At 42.9% G+C, this 25,188-nt stretch overlaps 1 protein-coding gene and 1 long non-coding RNA gene across 4 annotated transcripts in view; one reads left to right on the top strand and one right to left on the bottom strand.

Annotated features, from left to right (window-relative positions):
* The window catches only part of CC2D2A (coiled-coil and C2 domain containing 2A), a 42,661-nt gene extending 20,021 nt beyond the window's left edge, over window positions 1-22,640 (bottom strand). For 2 of the 3 annotated variants that reach the window (XM_078599601.1, XM_078599603.1), the window contains exons 1-19: window positions 22,415-22,640; window positions 21,041-21,137; window positions 20,548-20,595; window positions 20,352-20,420; window positions 18,959-19,031; window positions 18,559-18,632; window positions 17,763-17,861; window positions 14,180-14,266; window positions 11,601-11,777; window positions 8,466-8,685; window positions 8,035-8,171; window positions 7,009-7,344; window positions 5,844-5,944; window positions 4,962-5,102; window positions 4,412-4,568; window positions 3,642-3,928; window positions 2,806-2,983; window positions 1,246-1,399; window positions 107-257 (exon numbers count right to left, since the gene is read on the bottom strand). In XM_078599601.1, the coding sequence (XP_078455727.1) occupies window positions 107-257; window positions 1,246-1,399; window positions 2,806-2,983; window positions 3,642-3,928; window positions 4,412-4,568; window positions 4,962-5,102; window positions 5,844-5,944; window positions 7,009-7,344; window positions 8,035-8,171; window positions 8,466-8,685; window positions 11,601-11,777; window positions 14,180-14,266; window positions 17,763-17,861; window positions 18,559-18,632; window positions 18,959-19,031; window positions 20,352-20,420; window positions 20,548-20,595; window positions 21,041-21,137; window positions 22,415-22,425 (2,597 nt within the window). In that variant the 5' untranslated portion in view covers window positions 22,426-22,640. The remainder of the gene's footprint in view (window positions 1-106; window positions 258-1,245; window positions 1,400-2,805; window positions 2,984-3,641; window positions 3,929-4,411; window positions 4,569-4,961; window positions 5,103-5,843; window positions 5,945-7,008; window positions 7,345-8,034; window positions 8,172-8,465; window positions 8,686-11,600; window positions 11,778-14,179; window positions 14,267-17,762; window positions 17,862-18,558; window positions 18,633-18,958; window positions 19,032-20,351; window positions 20,421-20,547; window positions 20,596-21,040; window positions 21,138-22,414) is intronic. The other variant, XM_078599602.1, reaches the window with a different exon arrangement.
* On the top strand, window positions 5,716-7,438 carry LOC144721729 (uncharacterized). The gene is made up of 2 exons (XR_013585953.1): window positions 5,716-5,999; window positions 6,977-7,438. It is a non-coding gene; the product is annotated as an uncharacterized LOC144721729 (long non-coding RNA).
* Window positions 22,641-25,188: the final 2,548 nt, after the last annotated feature.

Genomic DNA, 25,188 nt, shown 5'->3' with positions numbered 1-25,188 from the left:
TTATAAGGTTCCCAATCTAAAATTCTACACGGCTGTCAACCAAAGGCTCTAATTTGTCCCAGAATCAGCGCCAGGCTCCCTTTAGCCAATTGCCTACCATGCTCACCTGCGCAGGCCGTCGCCATGCTGCGATGCGAGTGCCGGGGCCAGTGGAATCCCGTCGCTCCCTACGCCCCAGGCCACGCTGCAAGCCAACTTTCCGGACGTGAGCAGCGTCACCGTGCTCTCCTTGTCCACCCCCAGGGTGACCGGAACGTCTGTAAGGTTTTGCAACAAATAGGCGCGTCATGATTCACCGTCTCCCGTTTGATTTGACCAAGTGTCAGGATTCAAGACCACAATGGGAATTCAAGACTTCATTTTTTGTGTGGGTCGTGTCTGTGTTCGGTCTCGCGGACGCTATTTTTTGTGTTGTCTCATTCACCCCATGAACGTATAATTTTCAAATTAACTTCAATTAGAAATGCAGTAATCTATTTCACACGTGAAATGTTCTGCATGTATCATCAGTGTATGGATTGATTTTACTAGATGAATGAACAAACCGTTGCATGATCAGCGACAACTGTGACTCTATGCCCTTCCGTATTGTGAACATTTTATGACTTTGACATGATTGTATGTGACCTTCACTTGCTCCAGGATTTAGTGCACGACCCATCCAACTATTGGAAATATTTAAAGATGAGTTAATAAGTTACCTTGCCAATGACTACTCGTTTTAATAACCTTCATGTATAATTATGGTATGTCAGTGTAACTTTTAAATTATGATTCGGCTACTGTCAATGATCTTTGTGAGACCACCCTCTTGATAATAATAATAATAATAGCGACACATGGCTATAACGCTGGGTATGAATGTAATTATACATTTGTATGCTTTAAACATTAAGCAATGATCATTTATAACAGTGAGTCTGTTTCAATGTTCATATAAACATTGGCAGTCACTGTCAAACTGTCCTGTTGATCTGCCCATGGAACATCAGTTACAATCAATAATTCTGCCTGACATGGACATCACCAGGTGAACCCTGCACAACATGAGTAGCTGGAATCTGTCTGTGTGCCAACTATGGTGCCGATAAGACAAAATAAACTGGATGGGTGTGGTGCTGGTCCCACCACCCCTTCTTGTGCTATGTCAGCCATATCTAGTCGCTAACACGCTTGCCTCGCCACCCTAACCATGCTAAGAGGTGGAGAGAGCTAAGTCCTTGGCGGCTGTGCGAGGAGACGTACTGCTGCCGATGCCCTCATGCGGGAAAGAAACATGATGCTCGCTGCTAAACTCCAGCTCCTGCAGGGGGCAGTTCCCAGCCACCACGTTCAAGTCGGGGAGCTGAGCGAACATCTCTGCCAACCGCACGGTCGACACTCCCACAGTCTCGAACAGCTGCAGCACAACACAGCATGGGGCAACGAAGGACAGCGGCAAGTGTTAGCTGCCCACAGTGCAATGTTCCTTAAAGGAAAACGCAACACAAAACACGAGCATCCGTAAGCATGTACCCAGGCTGTGTGTGTGGCAGGTTGTTCAACACAATTACGAAAGGTTATTTATGAGAAAAACTGTTGAGATGAGTCAATTGCTCTTTTATAGTTCTCTAGTGGCATCGGTGCAGTAAAACGTATGTGACATCACTAGAGTGCCATCATGATGCACTTGACTAAATCCAAGATAAACAGCCTGAGTGCATATCTACATCTTGAATTAAAGCTTTCGTGAGTGCAGGAATTAATATTCTTTGGATCTTTCGGTAAAGTCACATAGATAGGAACCTATCTACGTGATAGATAGGAACCTATCTATCTATGTGACTTTACCGAAAGAATATGCAAAAGCATATCTGCAGTAGAAGAGGAACTCTTTAAAACAAATCTACCAACACGTAAATATCATCCTCGCATACCTGTAACAAGTGCAAGTGCTAAATAATCATTGGTGATTGTGTGCGATTGTTTCAGCACAATCCCATTCATACTATGCGACTATGCACTGTATCCCCTGCTGTGCAAGCAAAAGATTTGAAATATAAGGTGAGGCAATACAACTTGTACAGTTTGCAGCATTAATCGTGTGAGTCACTAAGGTGGTTGCAAAGGTGAAAAATATCGGGTGGGGGGGAGGTGCATAAAATGCATTTCTGTCTCGAACGCCAATAAATCCAGCGCCAGCTTTCATCTGCAGCCTGCCTTGCGGATGTTACATGTTCCTTGTTGTTTCGATTTTTTCATTGATAAAAACAGTACAATGGCACCATCAATGTAAATATGAGTCTGAACACCTTCACGGATCACAGGAAAGGCATCACTATTGAATACTAGCAGCAAAAAGAAGGTAAAGTAAACTATACCACCTATATTATTGGCACATTTGTATCAATAATAACAGACTAAACAAGATTTTAAATCCAAATGTATTACCAATATTACATTTATTGTTTCTACCTTTACTTAGCCTGAGCTAACTAAAAAGACGGATGGCTGCTAATGTTCAGGAATGTATCATTTACTATAATAAACTCTATTGCATAACCTGCTAAACTGTGGTTGTTTTAGACACATTTCAACATCTAATTCTCACACGGCTTACGTCGTATAATTCCCACATGTAGATTCTCCCCGCCGCCTAAATAACAATGTGGTTGAATGCACTGATGTGAAAAATGTATTAAACAGGAGAGCATATTTGTTTAAATACTCTACGACTAAACACCAAAGTAACCAGATCAGAGCCGTGATCCTTGGGCAGGACTGTTTGCTGCCAGCTACTGATACAGACCCACAAGCAGCCCTCACCAGCAGCTTGATGCTTTCAGGCCAGTGCACAATCTGGATGTTGAAGATCTGCCCGAAGTGAATGGAGAAGTCGGCATTGAGGAGGCGACTCGTCGTGCACGACACCTCTTTGTTGTTGAAGAGGACCTTCACGAACAGCGAGTACCTCTGCAGTTCCTGCCGGCGCTGCTGCTCGGGGCTGAGAAGGCACGATGGGAGGGGGGGGGAAGGTGACGTCATGCGCGTGTTAACCGCTGCCTTTGCACCAACTGTAAACAGAAGGCCGCACAAGCTAATTTGTCTCTGGCAAGGCATGACATTCTAGTCTCCATACTTCGCCACATGCTTTGAGTATTCTGCTGTCACAGCAGTGATTGTCTGCAACCAAGCTTGTCAGTATGTATTTACAATGGCATATGCACAATAACGTGTTCTTACGAGGAACACTGTAATGAAAATGTATTGCCCCAGGAAAGCCTTGCAAAGCCTCAAAACTTTTTTTCAGGAGGGTCCTTCGTTAGGATTTTGTTGTCTGGGAAGAAACCGGAGTCCTCAGAGAAAGCCCACACATGTGGGTGAGTCAAGGCAAAGTCAACGTCTCAATAATTCAGTAAGCGTGGCACAGCCCTGAAAAAGTGCCACATTCCAATGGTGAGGTCCCATCTGCCTTTGTGGCAACCAATGTGGGTTTCCGAAAAAGTTGGACTAATTTTATCGAGGATGAATAAAAGTTGAGTCAACTTGCGATTTGTAGCAGCAAACTTTAAGCAGTGAGGTGTGTACCCTAACGTCAGTACCGCTCAGCAGGATTCTCTCAGCACAAGTTCAACAACTTGAGCGATCCATTTTCTCTTTACCGGGGGCACTGGTTGGTAGGTGTCACGGTGGCAGTGTTGGAGAGCTCGAGCGTGATAAGGGGCTCTCCAGGCCTGCGCCGGATGCGTGCGGCCTTCTCCCGGACCATTTGCTCGGCAGCTGCGCGGTCAAACGTTTCTGGCTTCTGGGGTTTGGGTGGCTCCTCGTCCAGGGGCTCAGCGCCTGCATCACCACCCTCCTCCTCATCATCTTCCCCTGTCAGCCCCTCTCTGTCATCCTCCCCCTGCGACTGCCCCTTCTTGCTCTTCTTCTTCTTCAGACGTGCTCTCTGTAGCAAGATGGGCGAGTGAGGGGACAGGGGTACGGAGTCAGCACCAATGTAGTTAATTATGCCAAGCAGAGGGTTGCAGAGGAATTTGCATGTGATATGGCGAGTGGTGCAATATATGTATGTTGAACTTCTTTCGCACCGTACGTAGCCAACCATGCTAATCGGAGGTGCAGGGGAAGGACAACAAAAACAGGACAATAGAAATGTACTGTGATCCACCAGAAATAGGTTCAATTCGTAGCCATGCACGTCACTGACAATGTAAATTAAATCTGAATTTGGGTGTGTTAAGGGTAGGTCCTGGGAGAGGTGAGGAGAGGCAACAGGAGGAGCAGCCAGACACTAATTGAATTGACCTTTCTAGAGAGAAAATAATGTGACAAGGCAACCCTAAACACTGCTCCCTAAGTATATGAAGACCAACATATGTCACTAACCACAGTTATAAACGAAAGTCGCACACATGTGCTCTTGAGATACCTGCTTTTTCCTCCAGAGCTTCCACACATCACACTGAAGCCGGTACTCATTCATCCGCTTCTCAAACTCCTCCTGGAACTCCCGCTCCATCTCATCCACCTCATGTGCGATCTCCTGCTCGTATTGTGACTCATCTTCTTGCCGCCTCTTCTCCTCTCTGCACAGCATATCACACCAACATCAACAGGTCACTAATAAATTGCACTGCCGAATAAGAATGATGACAGCTTTAATAACTGCTAGATGCATCTCCACAAGGGCCATTTCCACCACACCTACAGGACATACCACAGCAAGATCCAAGAACCTGTGGCCAATTCAAATTATTCACTCGTTGATTTAAATTGCTGTTTTCACATGGATTCAATTATGCATCTGTAATATGGGTGATAAAATCAGGCACAGGGCACACAGCACTGCTTACCAATTACAACATCACACTCCTCGTTGTAAACAACCAAGGTCATTGGGATTTGAACACAGGGAAATGCTGAAAGCAACATTCACTTGGAACATGACCCTTTAGCTGGCTTAGTATGAGCGGGCTTACCTGCGTATATGGAGCTTTAGCTGCGTGTTGGTGTATTTTTGAAATTCTCGCAAGTTCTTGATCTCCTTCCAAGTTTTCAAAAGGCTCTTTAAGAGGTTTCGGTCTTTCTCTAGCTCTATATCATTTAGTCTCCGGGTCTGCCTGTGATGTATGAGATGACAACAATAAAATATTACATCCATAAGGCACTATGGAAATTATCATTGAAAACCAAAGGCATATTTAATCACAATACACTTTTTGGGAGGCTGTGCATAGATTTGTATTCGCTATAAATGCACAGGCAAGAACATTACCAAGTGCAAACAGGTGATGCAATATCGTAAGATATAATTTTACATCATTAACATTGTAGTGTGTGCACAAAATACTGATCATAAGCTCTTCACAACGCTGGTGCACATTTTCATAACGATGATGGTAAGGATTCATCTTCTTGGTTCTTTCGGTAAAGTCACGTAGAATGGAAATAATAAAATAATAAAGAGAAAACATAATAAAATAATTCTCACTACGTTTCGGCCACAACGCAAGCAGCCGTCCTCAGGTGGAGAACAGGTCTGTCGAGAACAGGTCTGTCTTCTCGACAGACCTGTTCTCCACCGGTCTGTCTTCTCGACAGACCTGTTCTCCACCTGAGGACGGCTGCTTGCGTTGTGGCCGAAACGTCGTGAGAATTATTTTATTATGTTTTATTTTTATTATTTTATTATTTCCATTCTACGTGACTTTACCGAAAGAACCAAGAAATATGAATCCCTGCAGTCACGAAAGCTTTAAATCGAGATGGCAAGGATGACAAAGACCTCGATGAAGGTGATGAGAGTGGAGATGAAGGCGGGTCAATGGCAGTGACGACGGCATTTGTAGCGATGACGACACCTGATCTCGTTTGTGTACTCCTGAACCCTCTTGCGCGTGGCTGGGACCAGGACCTCCATGTTTGTGAAGATGTTCTTGACTGCATTCCGCAAGGCCCGCAGCTGCATGTGGCGGGACAATCAGGAATTGGGTTGGAGTCAAAGAAACATAAAACTGGTAAGCAGAGCTCACGCGCATTTATAAACGCACTAACCTGTTTAATAGTATTCACATGTCCAATGTCTGCATGGATACCAATAAAATCTTATATTTTATATGTACAAATGTAGCTTTCTTTTCCCCAAACGATATTCTCATCATGCTATTGGCATTATATCATGAGATGAAGATATTTCCATTCAGACCTCTCCAAGCTCAGTGCACCAACCTGTGTCGTGAGCTCCAGAAGATAACATCACAGATATCCTCTCTGAACTCACTTCAATAGGCCCCTCTATTTACACGAAGACCATATCGGTCATGTACTCTAAAAAAAGTATCCATCGAACATCAATCAAAACTATTTGTTTCATTATCAGATTTGGAATTTCCAATTTTTTTTAAATCGAATTCAAAGAATGCAATAATTGGTTACCAGTCTCAGACCATCAAATCTCTATACTTGAAAAGCTAGTTTAACAATGGGTGTCTAAAACACAGGCCTATCAGGTAAAGTGCTGATACACATCTAAGTAAATTTAACACGAAGGTTAACATAAGTTACACTATCAATGGCGATGTTCTTTACTTAATGTAGCAATGTTATGATTCGTAATAAATGTTTGTATGAGGCCACAATGATCTGGACAATATCTTGTTATGTAGCCCTCCAGCAGCCGACATAGCCAAATAAATTGATTCGTCTAATGTACAACGATTATTGTTTCAGCTCACCGGTAAGTAAAAATAAACTCTTATAGCTAAAAAAACTTGCAATTCGATGCGATGTTTTGTTTGAAACTGCACCAAGCATCCTCAGGTAATTTTTATTTGCTTGGTACGTATGTGTGTGTTGGGCTTCTTCCACACCATGCATAGCCAACCACGTATATGGGATTTGGTCCTTATATATAATCAATGTACAGTGTTGTGGGATGCTGTTGGCATGAATGATGCTATATGAAATAAAAGTTTTGTTATTATCATTAAACCAGTGCCCGAAAACTCCCCGATGCAGCGCCCACACCTTGTCATCGAGCATGTCGGCGCGCCGCTCCTCCTGGCGCGCCAGGTACTGCGCGTACAGCTGGCTGAGGCGGGAGGCGAGTGCGTGCTCGCGGCTGAAGAGCGCGTGGTGCAGGAACGTGACGCCGCACACGTCCACGTCCAGCTGGCAGCGGCCGCAAGCTCCCGGCGCCGTCACGCCGCGAGTGTCCACCTCCTGCAGCTCAGGCTTCTGGAAGATGAGCTCCAGCCCCTGATCCCGCGCCTCCCGCTCCGTATCGGGTGGGCGCGTCGCCTCCGGCTTCAGGGGATCCGGCAGAGCCAAGACACGGCCGTCGTCACCGAACCACTCTTTGCCCTGTATGCGCGGAGAGGCAGTAGTCATGCAACGATGCATCGGTTCGTTGATCAAATGTCAATTCTTATGCTAAGAATACAAGCTTCGAATCGTGTGTGCGAGAATCAGCTACTTATTTTCAATGCAAAGTCTATGCGAATTACATGCACTTGTTCGTGGAGGCAACATCCCAAACAAGTGAAAAACAATGCAAATGAGGCAAAGGAGTTTCAAAGTAATATATTTGAGTGGCCGTGGATTGTGATCATCCATTGATTCACTGGGGTGTGGGATGGAGTGAAACTTTACTTGTCTAACACAGTCAATGCAGTAACACACATAACTCTTACAGTCATTATGATCATGTATTTTTATTATTTTGCCTTTATGGCAGTGCTTGCCAGTAAACCAGCCTTTGCTTGCAGGGTTGAGGGATTCCACCTGCAGGGCTGTCGTAATGCATCACGAGAGATGAGATGATTTGCTACAATATAAATTACACCATTTCATTCATAAACCAGCATTTTATAATACAAATGAAACCATATCAATCTGCTTATTAGCTACGAAAAGCAGCTTATAAAGATGGGGGTTTTTCAATGATAATTAAAAACAGATAGCTTGTCGCACAGTTCATGGCGGTACAACTGGAGGCTGAGACTCCCCGACTGCCAGGGTAATGCAGACATGAGATCACGAGTGTTCACAGACCCCGGGCATCTTGAGCAGTCGGTGCTCCATGATGTTCTGGTTGGCGAGGGTGACCGTGGGCCTCTGCCCGACGTAGAAGCCTTCATCCTCTAGGTACCGCACTTCCTGATCCGGGGGCATCTTCTGTGATGCAGGAACTGTGCAGATATACACAGACACAACGAGAATCATCTTACCTGTGATCCTCTTATCCGCAAATCCTGGTGGTTATATTACCATGGACCTAATGCTAGCAGTGGCACACAACAAAACTTGAGATGCTCTTTGCTGTTTATGGTTTTAAGCATTGTTAATCAGCCACACATTGATTCCAGTGAGTGAGGTCCTACAGATGTCCAAATATGTTTCCCTAAAGCCTGTGCCACAGTACAGTCAGATTAACACCAACACAAGGTCATGTTGTAGACAAGTTGACGAGTGTCTGTGCATGCCTGCCATGGCGCTGGGGATGTAAAGCATCTTCTGCTCGTTCTCGCTGAGCTTCTGGATGCTCTGGTACTCAGCAGGGACCACATCCAGAACCTCCCAGGGAGAGAGGTTGCCCAGGATCAGCTTCTCCATATCCTCAGCCTCGTCTCCATCCTCCTCCTCCCCCTCTTCCTCATCTCCTGCCCTCTCGGCCACCAGGGGCCTCTCCTCGCTCGCCTCTTCCTGCATGTCCGACGCACAAGAGGAAAAATTAGGATATTGCAAGTGTGACACTGATTATGCACTAGCTATGGCAAAAAACATTTCTGTGGTTGGGCAACAAAAATCTGTTTTTGTATTCTACTAAAGTGCATAACAGCACATTTACATAAAAAAAAAAACATTTTTTAATGGGATTTAACTGGTAAATTGTCTTAAAAGTGTAATTTGGTAATAAATGGAATTATACAGGGTAGTAGGGTGGTACAGTGGCAACACTTGTGCCTCACGGCAAGAAGGGCCTGGGTTCGATATTGGACTCTAGTGCCCTTCTATGTGGAGATTGCATGTTATCCCCCTTATCCGGTTTCATGCCATAGCTAAAAGAAACATACGACTTAACTGGTATTGGCCAAACATCCCAACGTAAAAAAATGACCTACAAATTACTCATTGGGGATTGCACACAGCAACGTTTACCGACGGCGAGGCTTTCCTGGGTAAACAAAAGTAATAATAATCCTGAGCCTCAAAGAGATACGTCCGATAACACTCCCAACTGGATATCAACCAATAAGCAATTATGGCATTAGTGAAAAGGACATCATCCTAAATCAGAACATGACGAGACATTGCACACCAGAGGCAGGCAACATTTAGCTCGACAGGGGCGCTTTGTAAGATACACACCATGAGTAGCCAAGGAGATTGGTCATCAGTGGAAACAACACAAGAGCCGGCCGTGGGAGTCCTCCCACGACTTAAATGGTATAAAGAAATGAACGGTAAGAGAATATGCCAGCAGGCAGTCAAGGAGAACAGGCTCTGCCACAGATCCCCTGAAATGCTCCCAGTTCACCCAAACGGCAACAGCTGCTGCAAGTGAGAATCTGCTTCTCATGAGTCAACTCTCACAAACTCGCACTTCCGCCCCCACTGCGACCTGTGGGAGACAAGATCCCATATCCCCCTCCCTGACCATAGCCACATATCCCCATTACCCTGTCTCCCCATTAGTTACGACTCTAGTGATTTGAGTCTCTGGGGACACGCAGGCTGCTCCCCATGTAAACCGGACAAGAAACAGAAATTAGATCACGTGAACCATTGAACATGTGGAGGCCAGAAACGTGTATTGCATGTAAGAGCTTAAAGGGTACAATGTAAAAGCTGCATGATGCAAGAGGCTGGATAGGACATGTTAAGTATCTACACAGCTCCCTGCTAGATGAAGGTCACCCAAAGGCATCATGATTATACAATATGTGGGGTCAGAGAACAGAAAATGAATGTACAATCTGCCAGGCAGCGACTGTCATCGGCTCCGAAATTTCTCGTGTAAAACGGAAAGTAATTTTGCATATCCTAAACGAGATAGCAAAGCTGGGCACAGGGCAGTAGTCGCCAAGCCATTCAATTCGCTGCCCAGATTACAACCCCCATCCAAAATGGCCAGCTTGAAGTCGCGATGGAACATGGCTGCTGTGACATCATCGCTCCACGCGTTCAGCTGGTCTGTGGCTGAGGTAAATATATTTACATGATTCATGTTTGTTAAGCAATGTGTGATTGTGTGCACGCACTTATTTGCGAGTGTGTGGAAGTGTGTGTAATTGTTCTCGTGTGTTACTTTGTGTGGGAATGTTGTCATGTGTGCATGTGTGAGAAAGTGTATGTGTTTGTGCGTATATCTATGTCGTATTGTGCAGTATTCAATGATTATTCACTGCGAATACAATGGTCAAATCTTAATAATTTAAAAGGTCAAAATTATTTCAGATGCAAGACAAAAAAATGTTAACACATATCAATAGCTAGTTCCATAAAGTACCTTAAATTAGTATTCCATTAGCTTTAACTGGTGAAGATAATAAAGTAAGTAAAATGTCACTACTGTTATCATGTTTTATGCAACTGAAGTCAAGATAAAGTGTCTCCAATGCCCAATCAATGGAGCAGTGCTCACCTTGATGGATATCCAGTCTCTCAATAAGATGATCGCTGTTGATATTATCAACCCCAAAGGAAAGATGAAATTTAGTAGAATCTTGATTTGAAGCTTACGTGACTACAGGAATCCAAACTCTTTGGTTCTTTCGGTAAAGTCACGTAGGTAGAAAAAAATTATGGATCACGACGTTTCAAACGCACCATTTTGTCAAAGTTATGTTAGCCATTCTTAATGTTCTCCACGAACAATCAGTTTAAATGACAAAGAGGAACTGACACTCACCAGATTTAGGTCAACGTGTTCACATGCCCAACCGTCAAATGTATGTGTCAACAACTAGAGCGTGACCTAAAGTCATATTTTACGTGGGCTTAATCTCTTGCCAAAAGTACCTCACTGCCAGAGGTACAAGAGTGTAATGAGTGGCATGTGAGTGAATCTCCATGGTCACTGTGCAATTTTTAAGACGAACAGCACGATTGGAATGAAGCCAAAACTAGAATAAGTGAATAAATACATGTTTTGGTGGAAACTAAATTTTTTATTGCACTCACTACAACTGAGAGAGCGGAAGTTCCTATGAACACAGGTCACGCAGTTTTACATGTGAATGGATATAATGTAATTCAATGAGTTGAGCATTTTAAGATAAAAAAATGTTGATTTCCTGCTTCTGGCAGATAACATATGTGTAGCTGACCACGTGGTACTGGTTATAGCACTCAACTCTCGTTTGGAGGGTTGTTCATTCAAATTTCAGTCAGGAATCAACTCAGCCCATCATCCATCCATCGGCAATAAAATAGGTACCACTTTATGGTCAACAAAAAAAATAATCATACAGAAGAAAAAATGGTCCCTGGGAATGTAGAATTTTTCCTCTGCTAGGTCAGGGGCCACAGATGGACGTAACTGCTGCCCCATTCCTCATTTGAGGAGGCAGACAATTGAGCAGTAAATGTTTTAACCTATACAAAATGAGAAAAACCTGCTCCGCAGCCTCTCTGTCGGCCACAGCAGCTCCTTCGCTCCCCTCGGCCCGTGCCCGAGCCCCGTCACGAGGTGGCCGCTCCGCCTCGAACGTGGCCGTGAAGAAGTTGAAGGACTCCTCCCGGCTGGGCGCAGCAGCCTCCCCCACCGCCTGTGCCTTCTTGCTCTGTGAGCACTCAATCACGTCAGTGCCAGGGAGGGATCTTGTTACCATGCGTGCTCGTCTTTCAGAAATAACGCACGGTAATGCACTCATTTATTGGTTTGTAACTTTCTTCTTTCGGACATGTATTTGACATGTTCCTTGTGAGTAAACAACGTGGAAAGAAAGCATTGCAGACATAATTATGAAGAGGGAGTTTACGGTGTGTGGGACACTTGTGGAGGATGAAGAGGGCAGGTTATTAAAAAAGGAATTGAAGCCATATGATGAGATACTGTAAGAGCGAACCTTTCAGATTCGATGTGACTCTGCAACAGCTATGGGATATTGAAGAGGAGATAGGGAAATAGTATTAAAAGGGAACTGTCCACAACGACCTCTTTAATCGCAATCTCATTCTAGGGAAGTTAAGAGGTAAAAGTATATTTGCAAGTGTGTGAAGGCAGTAATGAAAAGTTAATTAACTTTGTGTGGGTGTGCATGTTTGGTCTGAACAATTGCCAACATCATTTGCCCCCACATTCTAAGCTAAAAAGTGAGATTTGTACCAATAACTTTTCAACTGCTATCCTATCCCATTCTCTTCAGTCTTCTTAAGAGTTCACTGACAATTTTTAAGATTCACTGATTTTGAGAGCATGAAGTAAATCATTAATTGTACCAGAAAACGCATGTTTGGACGATCTAAATTTGTTTTTATTCATCTGTGTTAATCTCAATTTAAGTTTGCATGAATTCAGTGTGATTGTTTCTATAATATTAACAATGAGATGAGTCATGCCTCATTACACCGGCAACCCCATATAGAATGTTGCGATAACGTAACTTATAGAAGAGGGAATGAATTAGGAATATATAACGTTAAATTTGCATTTATGGAAATGTTAATCTTTAAATGATACAATTTTGGGGGGGGGGGGGGGGGGGGAAAGAATGGAACAACGCATGGGTTTGTCATTTGTCCTAGAGTGCATTTCATGCTGCTGCAGGTGGTCTGCGCCGCGCACTCTTTACACTGTACTGGTTTCCCAAGCTCTTCACACCACCCAAGCTCAGCTCGTTTTGGTTCAGCTTTTTGTGGTGAACCACGCATGGTACTATTACTGTGCAAGATTTCACACTTTTTTCCTCCGAAACGTCGTGATTTAATTTATTTACCGAAAAAACCAAAGAGTAAGTCAACATGTCTGGAGAAAGGCCATCAAGTGCAAGTAACAGCAGAAGTGAAAAAAGAGACTGTAAAGCAATTACCTTGGATGCAAATAGTGTGCAGTATTTTTATTTCACTAACTATATTGAGTAGTGTATGTATTTTATGATACAATGATCGATTTTCCATTAAATGTGCTTAAAAAGAGGTTTGCTGCCTTCTTAAGTGTGATTTTATTACATCTTCGGGCAGAACTTTGTTCCATAGGAAGGCATCTACAATTATATAATGGAAGTCAATGGGAAAATAGGGTTCGATATAAAAAATGTCACCTTATGGACAACTTTCCAGGGGCAAATCGGTATATCGAGGGATGCCCTCAAATTTTTTTATAATTTGTTGTTTTTCTTCACTTTTTTAACACTTTATGTCCACAAGACGTTTAACAGTGATGCCCTATTATTAGCATTTTCATCACACTCACCAATGCTGAGCATTCCTCTTTAACCAATAACACATTGTGGCGCTACTCATGTGCTGTGATTATAATTCCATCTGCTTGCCTGTAATGGCAATAATTACACTGATTTGGCCTGATGAAGGGTGCTAAAAGACAGTTGCTCATTGCTAAACAAAGGGCATATCTTATGTATGAAGCTTAATGCAAAACCTGTATGACACAGCACAATTCCCAACCCTTAATAACAACATTAATATGAAACAGGCATGCAGACTGGCTGCTAAATGTGCAATATCTTGTAAATGTTTTCCATGCCAGCTTGTAAATGTATGGGACCCAGCTTGTAAACTCTCTTATGTCAGCTTTAAAATCCACATGCAGGGGAGCTTGCGCTATTAAACCGTGAAATATAGATTTTTGAATGTCCCGATTAGGAAATGTTGGGCCCTCAAGTGAGAACAACTCCCTGGGTTTCTCGTTTGTGCCATATGAGTCTGACAGTCCAAAACGTGTTCCCACAATCTGATGGTCCCCTAACTTCCACAGTCTACGTTAACTTCTGGTCTTAAACACACTCAGAGCTCATGGCAAGAAGAAGTAAGGAATGGTCATGCTCTTAGCTGTGTCATTTAAGCCTGGCACTCCAAAACTTGTCTGCAGAACACCATGGTCCCATCAATTTTATACTTAACATTGACTGCTGGTCTTTAGCAGAGTGGGCTAATGACAAGGAGAACAAATGGGAAGACATAATGAGAGTGAATACGTCGTCAATCCGATCCCTCAGTTGTAGCAAGGCAATACCTTGGCTTTGACCTTGCTGACCAGTTTCTGGAATTTCATCTGAGCTGCAGGATCATCTTCGTCGTCGTCATCATCATCATCATCACGCTGGGGATTAGACAAACCCAGACACTTTAAGGGTCATCAGTGATGGTGGATCTTTAATGAGCATATCAAGCAGTGTGGTTGATCTTCTTGGTTCTTTCGGTAAAGTCACGTAGAAGGGAAGTAATAAAATAATACAAATAAAACATAATAAAATAATTTTCACGACGTTTCGGCCACAACGCAAGCAGCCGTCTACTTGACGGACCTGTTCTCCACCTGAGGAGGGCTGCTTGCGTTGTGGCCGAAACGTCGTGAGAATTATTTTATTATGTTTTATTTTTATTATTTTATTACTTCCCTTCTACGTGACTTTACCGAAAGAACCAAGAAGATGAATCCCTGCAGTCACGAAAGCTTTAAATCGAAATTTAAGTGTGGTTGAGTCTGTGGGGGACAATGTAACAATGCTCTTCTATACAGTCATATTTGATGGCAGAGGAAAGCAACATTTTATAACCATAGCCCCACTATCCTAGTTAATGCATGGATAATACGATTGTACGTGATGTTTATATCACTGTTTTAGGTGAACACAAACAATCCCATCGATTTTTCAACATAAAATAAATGGTGTGAAAACAATCATGGATAAGAATATCAACAAACTCGAGTGTCCTGTTGACCCATAATAATAAACCCAAGCGTCACCATCAATGGGATTCTAAGATCTTAACGGAGGCCACAGTTGAACAACTAAAACCCATTTTACTTTGGTTGCTGTGAAATGGTCCCACATTTTAAGTTTGAAGCACTCCAATCTAATCAATCCACGAACAATTTGAAGTTCCTGTCCATCACTAGCCACGCTATCTACTGCTGGATAAATAACTCCTTGTGTTGTATCAGCTGCACATTGGAATTGACACTTAGAAGGGACAATACAATGGAATGACAGTGCAGCATTTGTTTTGGAAATCGAATTTAGTGCATTAACCAGCCAAAAGCAAGGTTATTGACCTTCACAGTATCTTATGCTGAGATTCTCTGAACGACAATTCCACTATTTAACTAATTGTGTGGTACAAATATGACCAAATAAACTTATTTATTTTAAAAATGAAAGCCTCGAGGACTTTATAACAACAGCATATTCCTTGCCAATGAAGTCTCAACTGATGCATGCATGCCAAGCCTGTGACTCATGTTTTACTGATTAACATTATTCTAAATGCACTCATATGCAATGACCACAATGCACATAAAAATGTATCATGACTAAATAACCAAGTCTTCGAGACATTTTCCCTTTAGAGCTGAAAAAAAACGTGTACTATTTAGTACACGAAAGCAACTCTTCATCCTAACATGGTGTGGTGCTTGTCATGCAAACTAAACATCCAGGAGCAATGGGTGCGAGTTTCTCATTCGTGGCTAAAAGTGTGAGCAAGTTTTCCAATCCATTCTCCTTTGAACATTGAGTGATATAATGGTAGCCGAATGACAAAGAGTTTGTTGCGAATACTGTACGCACATCTTCCAATCTACTATACAAGACAAGGTACAATTTAACTTGAGCGACTACAATTATGCAAGCACTATGTAAGCTGATAGTTATCTGTGACCACCCAAGATATCACTACATGCCTACAAAATCAGTTTTTGTTTTAATTAGACTAGCAACCTGCAGTTCCTTTGGACGTGACCGTCCATCTGTCCCACCCAGTCAGCAAAACTTTTTTTTTTATCTTAAAAACAGCCCTGCCTCTCTCAATATCTCTTGCCTTTTCTGTACCGCATGTCCCAAAGTATCTCTATTTATCGTTTTGTCTCAGTTTCTGTTTTTCTATTCCTGTCCCCTCTTCTCCCTCCCCTCTATATTGTATTCCCCTCTTCCCTCCACTGTATCACACCAGCTTCTCCCTATCGCTCTCGTGGTTTCTCTCTCATCTCTCACCCTCAGTCTCCTTATTCCCACCTCTCCCTTATCTGTGTCCATCTCTCTTATCTCTCCCTAATCCTCCCTCCCACAGCTTGTCGCTTTCCCTCGCTCTCCTCTTGCCATTTCACTCGCTCTACCTTTCCTCTCTGTTTAAAGCTCTTTCACTCTCTCCCCACCCCTCTCAATCTCGTCCTCCCTCAATTTCCCTCCCTCACCTTGCTCCTCTATCATATTTGCACAGGATACATGGCTGGGGATGGAGGGTGGCTAGCAGGGGAGGTATGACGCAAAGCCAATGCGTGAACCTGGCTAACGCTGTGGGATATGGATGATGTCATCACGCAGATGTGACGTTACCACCGTGAACACACTTGCTCGGTACATCATAAATAAAGCCAGGCAGGCATGAATCCAGATAGCAAAACGTTTTCGAATATACCATATTAGGATCATATAAATTGGTTTAAAACACCCAGTTTGACCAAAGTATAAACAATACACCTCTTAAGGTTATAATGTGGAATATTTTCAGAAATGTGTAATTTTATTCTGTTTTTATATGAAAAGTTTATTCAAATTGGTTGCACTATTTTCCTTCATGTGTCTCTAGGAAGAGAAGGCTGTCCCAGTATAATAGCCAGCATTCTTTTGGTATATCCCTGTCATCTCAGAACAGCTGGTGGGCGTGACGACATCCTTCACATACCACCAAGCAAGCCGCCCATAATCTCTCCCTCACCGCTTCCCACAATTAGCATCACACACAAACAGTTTTGGAGATATCTAAAAATGTTACATTCCCATGTATTCAAGGAGTGTGTGTGATTGTGGTCATGACTAGATTGAACTGTTTTTTGGTCTTGCCTGCACTATCTTGTTTGTATTGTTTCTTGTTGTATCTCTTATAACATTGTCTTTGCTCCATTGCATTAAAACAATATCTCATTGGCAAAAAAACACCATGGATATATTAAGCAATTTCCCTTAATCGAACCAGAGTACTATGTGAAAATGTGATGCTTCTTGCAATGGAGACGTGGCTTTCACATTTATTAATGTTTACTTCAAACACTGTTTCAATGAGTAATATGTAAAACTTATATTTTTATTGTGCCTTAGGTCCAATTTTTCTCGAGCATCGTGAGATTTTCCGAACACATCTATCCCGCAGTGGCTTTGCAGTTTCCTTCTAGAATTGACTCCAGTCCAATCACTATTATAACACTTTCTTAGATAAACGATGCTCAATGAAGTAAAAAGCTTTTCATTGAACACAAAAAATGACTGTGAACTTGTAAACGTTGGATGGTCTTTTGCAAATAAATAAATAGTTCAAACATTTCGCAATAGCAAATGTGATTTCCCATGTTTTGGCCATTTCCAATGCAGAATCTCAAATTTGTTGGCTCCCAAACATGAGTTTGGCGGTCGATCCCAAAAAATAGAGCAAGCTGTGAATTTTGGCAAAATATTTTAAAACTATGGATTACTTATTTTGTCGATATATACACATATATGCACACATGTATATATATACTGCCACGGGGTCTGAACAACCCTCTTTTTGGGATGGTGAGCATTAAAACACACCCACAATATGTTTTAAATAAACAGTACCTGGGAATCAAGCCGGGTTTTCCTCCGGCGGCTCGGTTCCGCAGGAGACCCCAAGGAAGTTCGCCGCTCCTCATCCTTCAGCGAGCTCTCCGCCTTGCTCTGATGCCGCACAAACACCCGTTCATTACAACAAACTCACAGCCACAGCGAACAAGACATGGCCACGTTCAAGATGGATGTGCATACACACGTAAGGCCCTATTGTAAATCCACAGCTGGATGAGGGCTTCCCGATGCCGAGCGGATTCTGGAGATTATTTGACCACACATTAGCATGCTGCCCACAACGTAGCTCCACAGCCAAATAAAAACTTGTTGTACATGGTGGTCACCCATGCGGGTTACTATCCAGGCTCAACATTGCTTCCGAGATCTGATGGTTATTGGGTGCATTACGTTTGATTTAGTCATATGCTCAAGGTGGATATTTATCAAAAGTTGCATCATAACTCATAGTACAGTTGTTATCCATCACTTACTTCTTAAGCCACTTAACTCAGAAAGTAATCACGTCTATCCAGAACAGTTGGGGAATGCTACTCGCAAAGCAGTCAATTACAGTCCGCCTCAAACACATGGTAAGCAATAAGTATTGAACACGATCAGGAGCTAGATGATAGCAATGTGTATGGCGCTGATTAAGAGTGTGTTAGAGTGTGTTAAGCTGTGGTATAGAGTTTGTGCACAAATGAAGTGTTCGCCAAATTAAACATAGCGGTCACAGTTTACGCCAGATGTCATAAATTATTACCACTGTGAATGTGTACGTCAACTTAACGCATGCTAACTTGCATACCTTTGCTGCTATCATTTTCTCTCGCATCCTTTCCCTCATGCTCATAACAAGTGCAGTACTCTCTAGAGAAGGGACTGGAAAAAAGGTCAATAATAAAAACAAGAAGAGATTTTGCAATCCTTGGACTTTGAGTTAATATTAGTCAGTTTAGTAAGCAGTTATCTACTATATATACATGGGTACAAATACCACAATATAATGAATATATAGATTTCAAAATGGTTAAAAAATTTAATCAATAACAGGATTAAAAAGCAGAAGGTGCAACAGCTGAGATTAAATTTGTATTGGTCATCATATTACCGAGCAGCTATTGTGTATGAAAAGGCACACGTGATCACTTAAAAATGTATGAAAAATTATTATAACCTGAACCTGATGAATCAACAGGTATTCATACCAGGCCGAGTTTTCACAAAAGATGATTCTTCCACAACCTCCTTAGAGGTCAAATCTTCTACATGGTCCACAAACTGCACCGACCAGAAACATCCACTCATTATTACTAAATGCACTCTTCTCCAGGGCCTCATCACCAGCCTATTGTAAGAAAATATCACACTGTGAACTAAATCAGACATCTGTTGATAAGTGAAGTAATGCAAGTGCATAGCAGCATATATCCATCAGTTGGTAGACAATAAGATGAACTTGATGTGGAAGAAATGTCACAGGGACTGATATTGACAGACATTGCACGAGTTTACGCATTTGTGTGGTATTACAAAAACGCATCATTGTCTTTCAAGCGGCTAACACATTTGAAATTCTGTACAGCACAGGCTATAAATAACAGTGATTTTAGCCTGGCACATGTTTACCATTTTTCTAAATTATTTCTCTGATTTAGTTCTTAAGTAAAGATGGATTTTATAGACTTGGCCGCACCTACCGCTTTTACTGTTAGGTATATTCTCCAGATGCTACCAGACTCGTGAGATAACTTCTCTGGATGGCTGTCCCACCTCCGCATGTACCAATAAATAGATGCTCTGGCTCTCCCTCACTCGGTTTCCATACAAAGTTATATGACATGGATAACAACCAGCTGAGTCCTTGAGCTTGTGGAGCACTGAGTAGTATGTCAGCAACTAGACTATGGAAATCCACTCCCAATATGGCTGCCTAACTATCTACAACAAGACCCAACCCCACAGCCTAAGTCTGCACGGGCATACACAGGGGAAACATACTCCTAACTACTGTATGCTGCAGGGATGGGGAGGGGAGAAAGACTGTTGTCAATACCTACAAAAATCCATCTATACCTAAACCTTATATTTTTGTATAACCTGAAGCACTGACACCCTTTACTGTACTGTTAGGTTTCCCTGGCAAAACCATACCAGCGGCGGAGGGAGCAGCATGCCGGCTCTCTTAGACTGCCGAGGAAGATGCAACGACATCGACCCTAAACTTCCACCTGGAGATATGTAGCAGCACCCACTCGGTCACTCTACAGATGTCCTCAAGAAGCATCTTATGGGCACAGGCCCAGAAAGTTCTGATCGCCCTGATGCAGTGTGATACAAACCACTGAGCAGGACTCCCACACTGCATGACCTGGTGGCATTTGGAAAATATTTCAAACAATAATGGCTGTGGGTGTTGTCAGGCAACACCAAAAGTAAAATTTAGACATTGCACAGTCCACATGTGCTCATTGTAAACATGAAAAGCTGTAACACAGAGAAGAGGTTACAAAGGCGTATAAGCACATGGCCTTTCTCTTAGATAAGACATTGAGCCGAGCGCTTACCAAAGGTTCCACGTGAACCGTTGCACAGCCTCACCTGAGATTTTCTTTGCCGCCGCCTGGCAGCGAGGGTCTGCTTTAGCTTGTCCACCTGCTCCTCGTCATCCTGCAAATCGGCACATTAGCAGCACTACTTTGACGAGCCGCATTGTGAGCTATCCTTCACTCACAGTGACTTGCAATCATTCGAGCACAGCAACAATACCTGTCTCTACAACAAAACAAATACAAACCTTGCCCGCCAGATTTTCCACAGCTTCTTCTTCCACATATTCCTGTACCTGCAACAATAAACAGTTCCAGTATATTTACAAATTCTAACACTTCACATCAGAAAAAGGCAGTGGTTTAATGATTGCAAATGCGTTACATTTTCCAAAACAAATAATTGTTGCCATTTATTTTGATCTTTCTGCTTTCGAAATTAAATAACTGAGCAATGAACCACAATGGTGGAACGTATGTTATAGCTATTATGAGAGAAAATGTTGATTGCACTTTGGACGGTCCCACGAATCAATAAAACAAAACTCCAAACGACAAAAACAATTTCACGTGAACGAGCACTCGCGTAAATTATCCAATCGCACCGTGATAGCAATGTAACATTGTGACAGTAATAAAGTCCTGCAACTAAGACGCACTACAACCCTGAGAGATACCTACACAAGTGGGAATGCTTGAGAGACATCGCCTGACTACTTACTTCGTGTGCTGCCCACTCACCTGGGTGTCAGCCGTGTTTACAGCACTCCTCGCCGCGTGGCCACTGCTCTGCAGGTTTTTCTGACGCAGCCGCAGCCGCAACCTCTCCCGAATTTCTCTGGCAGAAGACAGTGAACAGCATTTACATTGCTGCAAGTACGAGCACGCTTTTACCGTAAGCTCTGCAGTAACTTTGTTGTTTTCGAAACAATATTTTTCAGCTTATTTAACATTGCATTGTTATTTCAGAGAGCACACGTGGAATTTGATTCACTGTTAGAATTGCAGTTGTTTAAAAAAAATTGTTACACTGGATTTAAAGGCAAAATTAATATTCAGTGATTCATGTACACTAAAGCCATAAACTCAGCTTTAACCATCATGTTTTCTATGAGATAAGAATGTTTGATCGAACACTATATGTATGTTGATCTTCTTTTGTACCGTATGTAGCCAACCATTGTCATCGGATGTGCGGAAAACTTGAACAGTAAAGAGATGTGAACTTAGCCATGTTGGTCATTTTATATACTGCACATGTTGGACATGTTATATATACACAATGGCACGTTGGCCATTTCATACACTGCATGTGTGCATTTAAAGTGAATAACTTTATTAAGCAGCACCTGCCTTTTTTGACCAACTTATCAATTCATTGAGGTTCAAGCTGGAATGTCTTAATATTTACGGAGGATGACAAAATACCAAAAAAATGTCAAGACTCCAAAAAGAATCAGAACTTAGTTTGGGCTCGAGAAAGCTGTCATTGTGTAACATAAACCAATTTATGTATCCTCATCATAAAAAAATGTGGCAATTTCCAAAAATATTAATATGGAACGACCCATCGTGTCATCGTCTGAATCAAAACAATCCGATCAGCTATAAAGCTCTTTTGCACACATGCCCAGTCGTGGCTCGGTATCCGCACAGCGTGCGCTCAATGACTAAGAAGCAGAACGGGGACATTGCAGCATAAGGGGTCGTCCATAAATGACGTCACGCACCTAGGGGGGGGGGGTCACACATTTGTGACGTCACATCAAAATGCGCAACTTTAAATATAGACAACACGTTCTACTTAATTAAATATACTTTTTAATAAATGTTTTCTCCTACAACATCAGAGTACAGCGCCACATTAAATACGCACTACAATCACAATAGTTTAAATCGATTTGAAGCATGTTTTATTTTGACTTTTTGTGACGCTGTGTGACGAGAGGGGGGGGGGTCAAAATCGTCAAAAATCGCGTGACGTCATTTATGGACGGCCCCTAACAAGTGAACATTCAAAACGTGGCTTGGAACTTAAAACAAAACTAAAACGGCGACCACCGCAGCAGCAGCAGCCGCAGCAGCGTGACGTGTGGAGGCCGCTCCTCAACCTACTCCGAGCTCATCGCTGCGCGCTCCGCCGCCGCTCCGTCAGCCCCGGGGCCGTCACTCTTCACCGCGGACGGGCGGCCTCGCGAGGGAACCACCGAGAGACAGCAACGGCGAGAGAAGCTGAGTCAGCGGAGAGAGAGGGGAGAGAGAGAGGAGATAGGGAGGAGAGAGCAGCTGGGAGAAGGCGAATGTGAGGGCCACCCATGCAGTAGCCGCACGCCGTCTCCATGGAGACACTTCCGGTGGGGGGGGGGGGCATCTTGCTCCCAGAATTCCGCGAGCGCTTCCGGTTGGGTCGTAATCGGAAACGTAAACGACGAGAGGCGAGAGAGCGCTCCGCGACCCGGGGGGGGGGGGGGGCGTGACTGGCAGGTCTGAATATTGAAACGAATGAGACATTGAATGTTGAAATCAGTCTCGATTTAAAGCTTTCGTGACTGCAGGGATTCATCTTCTTGGTTCTTTCGGTAAAGTCACGTAGAAGGGAAGTAATACAATAATAATATTTTTATTATTGTATTACTTCCCTTCTACGTGACTTTACCGAAAGAACCAAGAAGTTGAAATCAGTCATTGCCTCTAAAGCCACCCGGCAGGTCACCCAGCAGGTCACCCAGCGTTGGTTCAAGCCTGGCTGGCTCTGCTGATGAGACATTGAATTGATGAAACCAGTCCTTGCCTCTAAAGCCAGCTGGCAGGTCACCCAGCGTTGGTTCAAGCCTGCCTGGCTCTGCTGATGAGACATTGAATTGTTGAAACCAGTCCTTGCCTCTCAAGCCACCTGGCAGGTCACCCAGCGTTGGTTCAAGCCTGTCTGGCTCTGCTGATGAGACGTTGAATTGTTGAAACCAGTCCTTGCCTCTAAAGCCAGCTGGCAGGTCACCCAGCGTTGGTTGCCTGCCAGGCTCTGCTGATGAAACAATTTCAAAGGCCGTGGGGCCGATACGAAGTGTCTGCTTATTGGATCTGCTTTGTTGTATTTCCACTGTTGGTAGAAGCGCTGCTGTTGCTGCATCCCCACGTACTCGTGGCTGCGCTGTGGGAGAGCTCAAACTCATTCACCCTTCTTCTTCCTAGCGTTGTTCCCGCTGTGGCACAGGGTCCGCTTTTCGGCATTGTTTTCTCCATTTGGCTCGGTCCAGGGCATCTTCAGGGGATGCGTTGACCATCTTTATGTCTTCCTTTATTCAAACTCATTCACCCATTGCAATTCAATGCAATCCACACCGCACGCACAACATATAGGCTGGGTGCAATTCTGTTTTGCAATCATCTGTTTTGTTGGATTATGTAAATTGGATAATTATAACAATGAACAAAACTGAGTGCAAACACGTATTTGGTAATCGATTTTTCGTTGTGTCAATCATTACATGTTTGTCGAATGGAAATCATCATCAGACTATCATTTTGCTGCTAAATGAAGGTTTCAAACCGTCAAACTAAAGTTGTATCGTAGTGACAAATGGAATTAACCTGATGACAAGTGGATGCAGAGCTGCGAAAACCAACCTTAAAGGTTCCGGGCCAAAAGTGGAAATCCCCTTTGGGGGCCAAGTGATTGATTTCACATATAAACTTAAAATTGAAGTCAACGTGTTTAAAGCAGTGATTGTTCAACTTCACATTCCTTAATTTCACAATCTATTCGCGGCTTACTAAGCGTCGAGTAAATTCCACATGTTTATGGCATGGTCCAGTCCTTAATCATGTTATACGAAGACACTGAAGGGGATGTGTCTGGTTATATTAAAGAGCTCATGACCCCCCTCTTGTTCTACATCCTACCCACACTTGGCCACCTCTCCTGTGCAAATTATCAACTGTAATGAGCTCGGGTTGAATTGGAAACAGGGTATGGCTTTATTATCACTCTGGCAATCACCCCTAATATTTCAACATAAAGTCATACAGACCAATCGTTGATTGTGCATTTACAAGTAAAAGGGATATCCAAAAAAGTTAAATTAAACAGACCACAGTTTGACCTATACATTGTGCCGACAGTGTTCCACAGTTTAGAGAAGGAATTAGTTGCTATATTCCATTAATCTTTTAAAAAGAAATGGATTGTGGGGGAAGCACGTCACGTAAAGATAAATTAATCCGCAATAAATTCGCAGATTATTAGGTTGTGCTTTTTTCCAAAACCCAAATGGCTCAAATCTGCCATATGGGTCTATGTTCATATATGTTTGCATTAAAAACCAACAACTTTATATCATGGGTGTTTCCAGATTGAATCGTGTCATGTAGCCTAAATGCCCAACCACTGCATGCCAAAGCAGCATCGATATGGCCGGATAGAGGGGGCTAAATGAGCACTGCACAGGCTAGAGAGGAGATGGGCTGATGTGGTGCAAGTAGACCTGGAGATGTGTGGACTTTCTGACAACTTGTACCACCAACAGTGCCAAGATGACATCTGATGAGGCTCGTGAAAGACGCTACTTGGCATTTTCTCAAAAATACAATTTTAAATATAAAATCTAGGTTTAAACAATTATTTAAAACTGTGATCATTATACAATGCAATATCTTGTACTGCTAGACAATATTTAATTTTGCATGACTGAAATACTGTAACTAATTCAAGAACTCCTACCATGATGTTGCTGTTTTGAAATAGGAGGGTTTCTGATTATGGAAACGCAACTACATATATAGCACCAATTGTACAATGATCCAAAGGCCCTCCACTATGGGTAAAAACACGAGATACATCACTGAAAAAAATACAGAATTATGATATCAACAGCCTCTAAATGCAGTGGCGT

Source organism: Lampetra planeri, chromosome 12 (genome assembly GCF_965212315.1).
Source record: "Lampetra planeri chromosome 12, kcLamPlan1.2.h2, whole genome shotgun sequence".
Classification (NCBI taxonomy): Eukaryota; Metazoa; Chordata; class Hyperoartia; order Petromyzontiformes; family Petromyzontidae; genus Lampetra; species Lampetra planeri.
The sequence above is the reverse complement of the archived record's forward strand: the minus strand, read 5'-3'. Positions and strand labels throughout refer to the sequence as shown.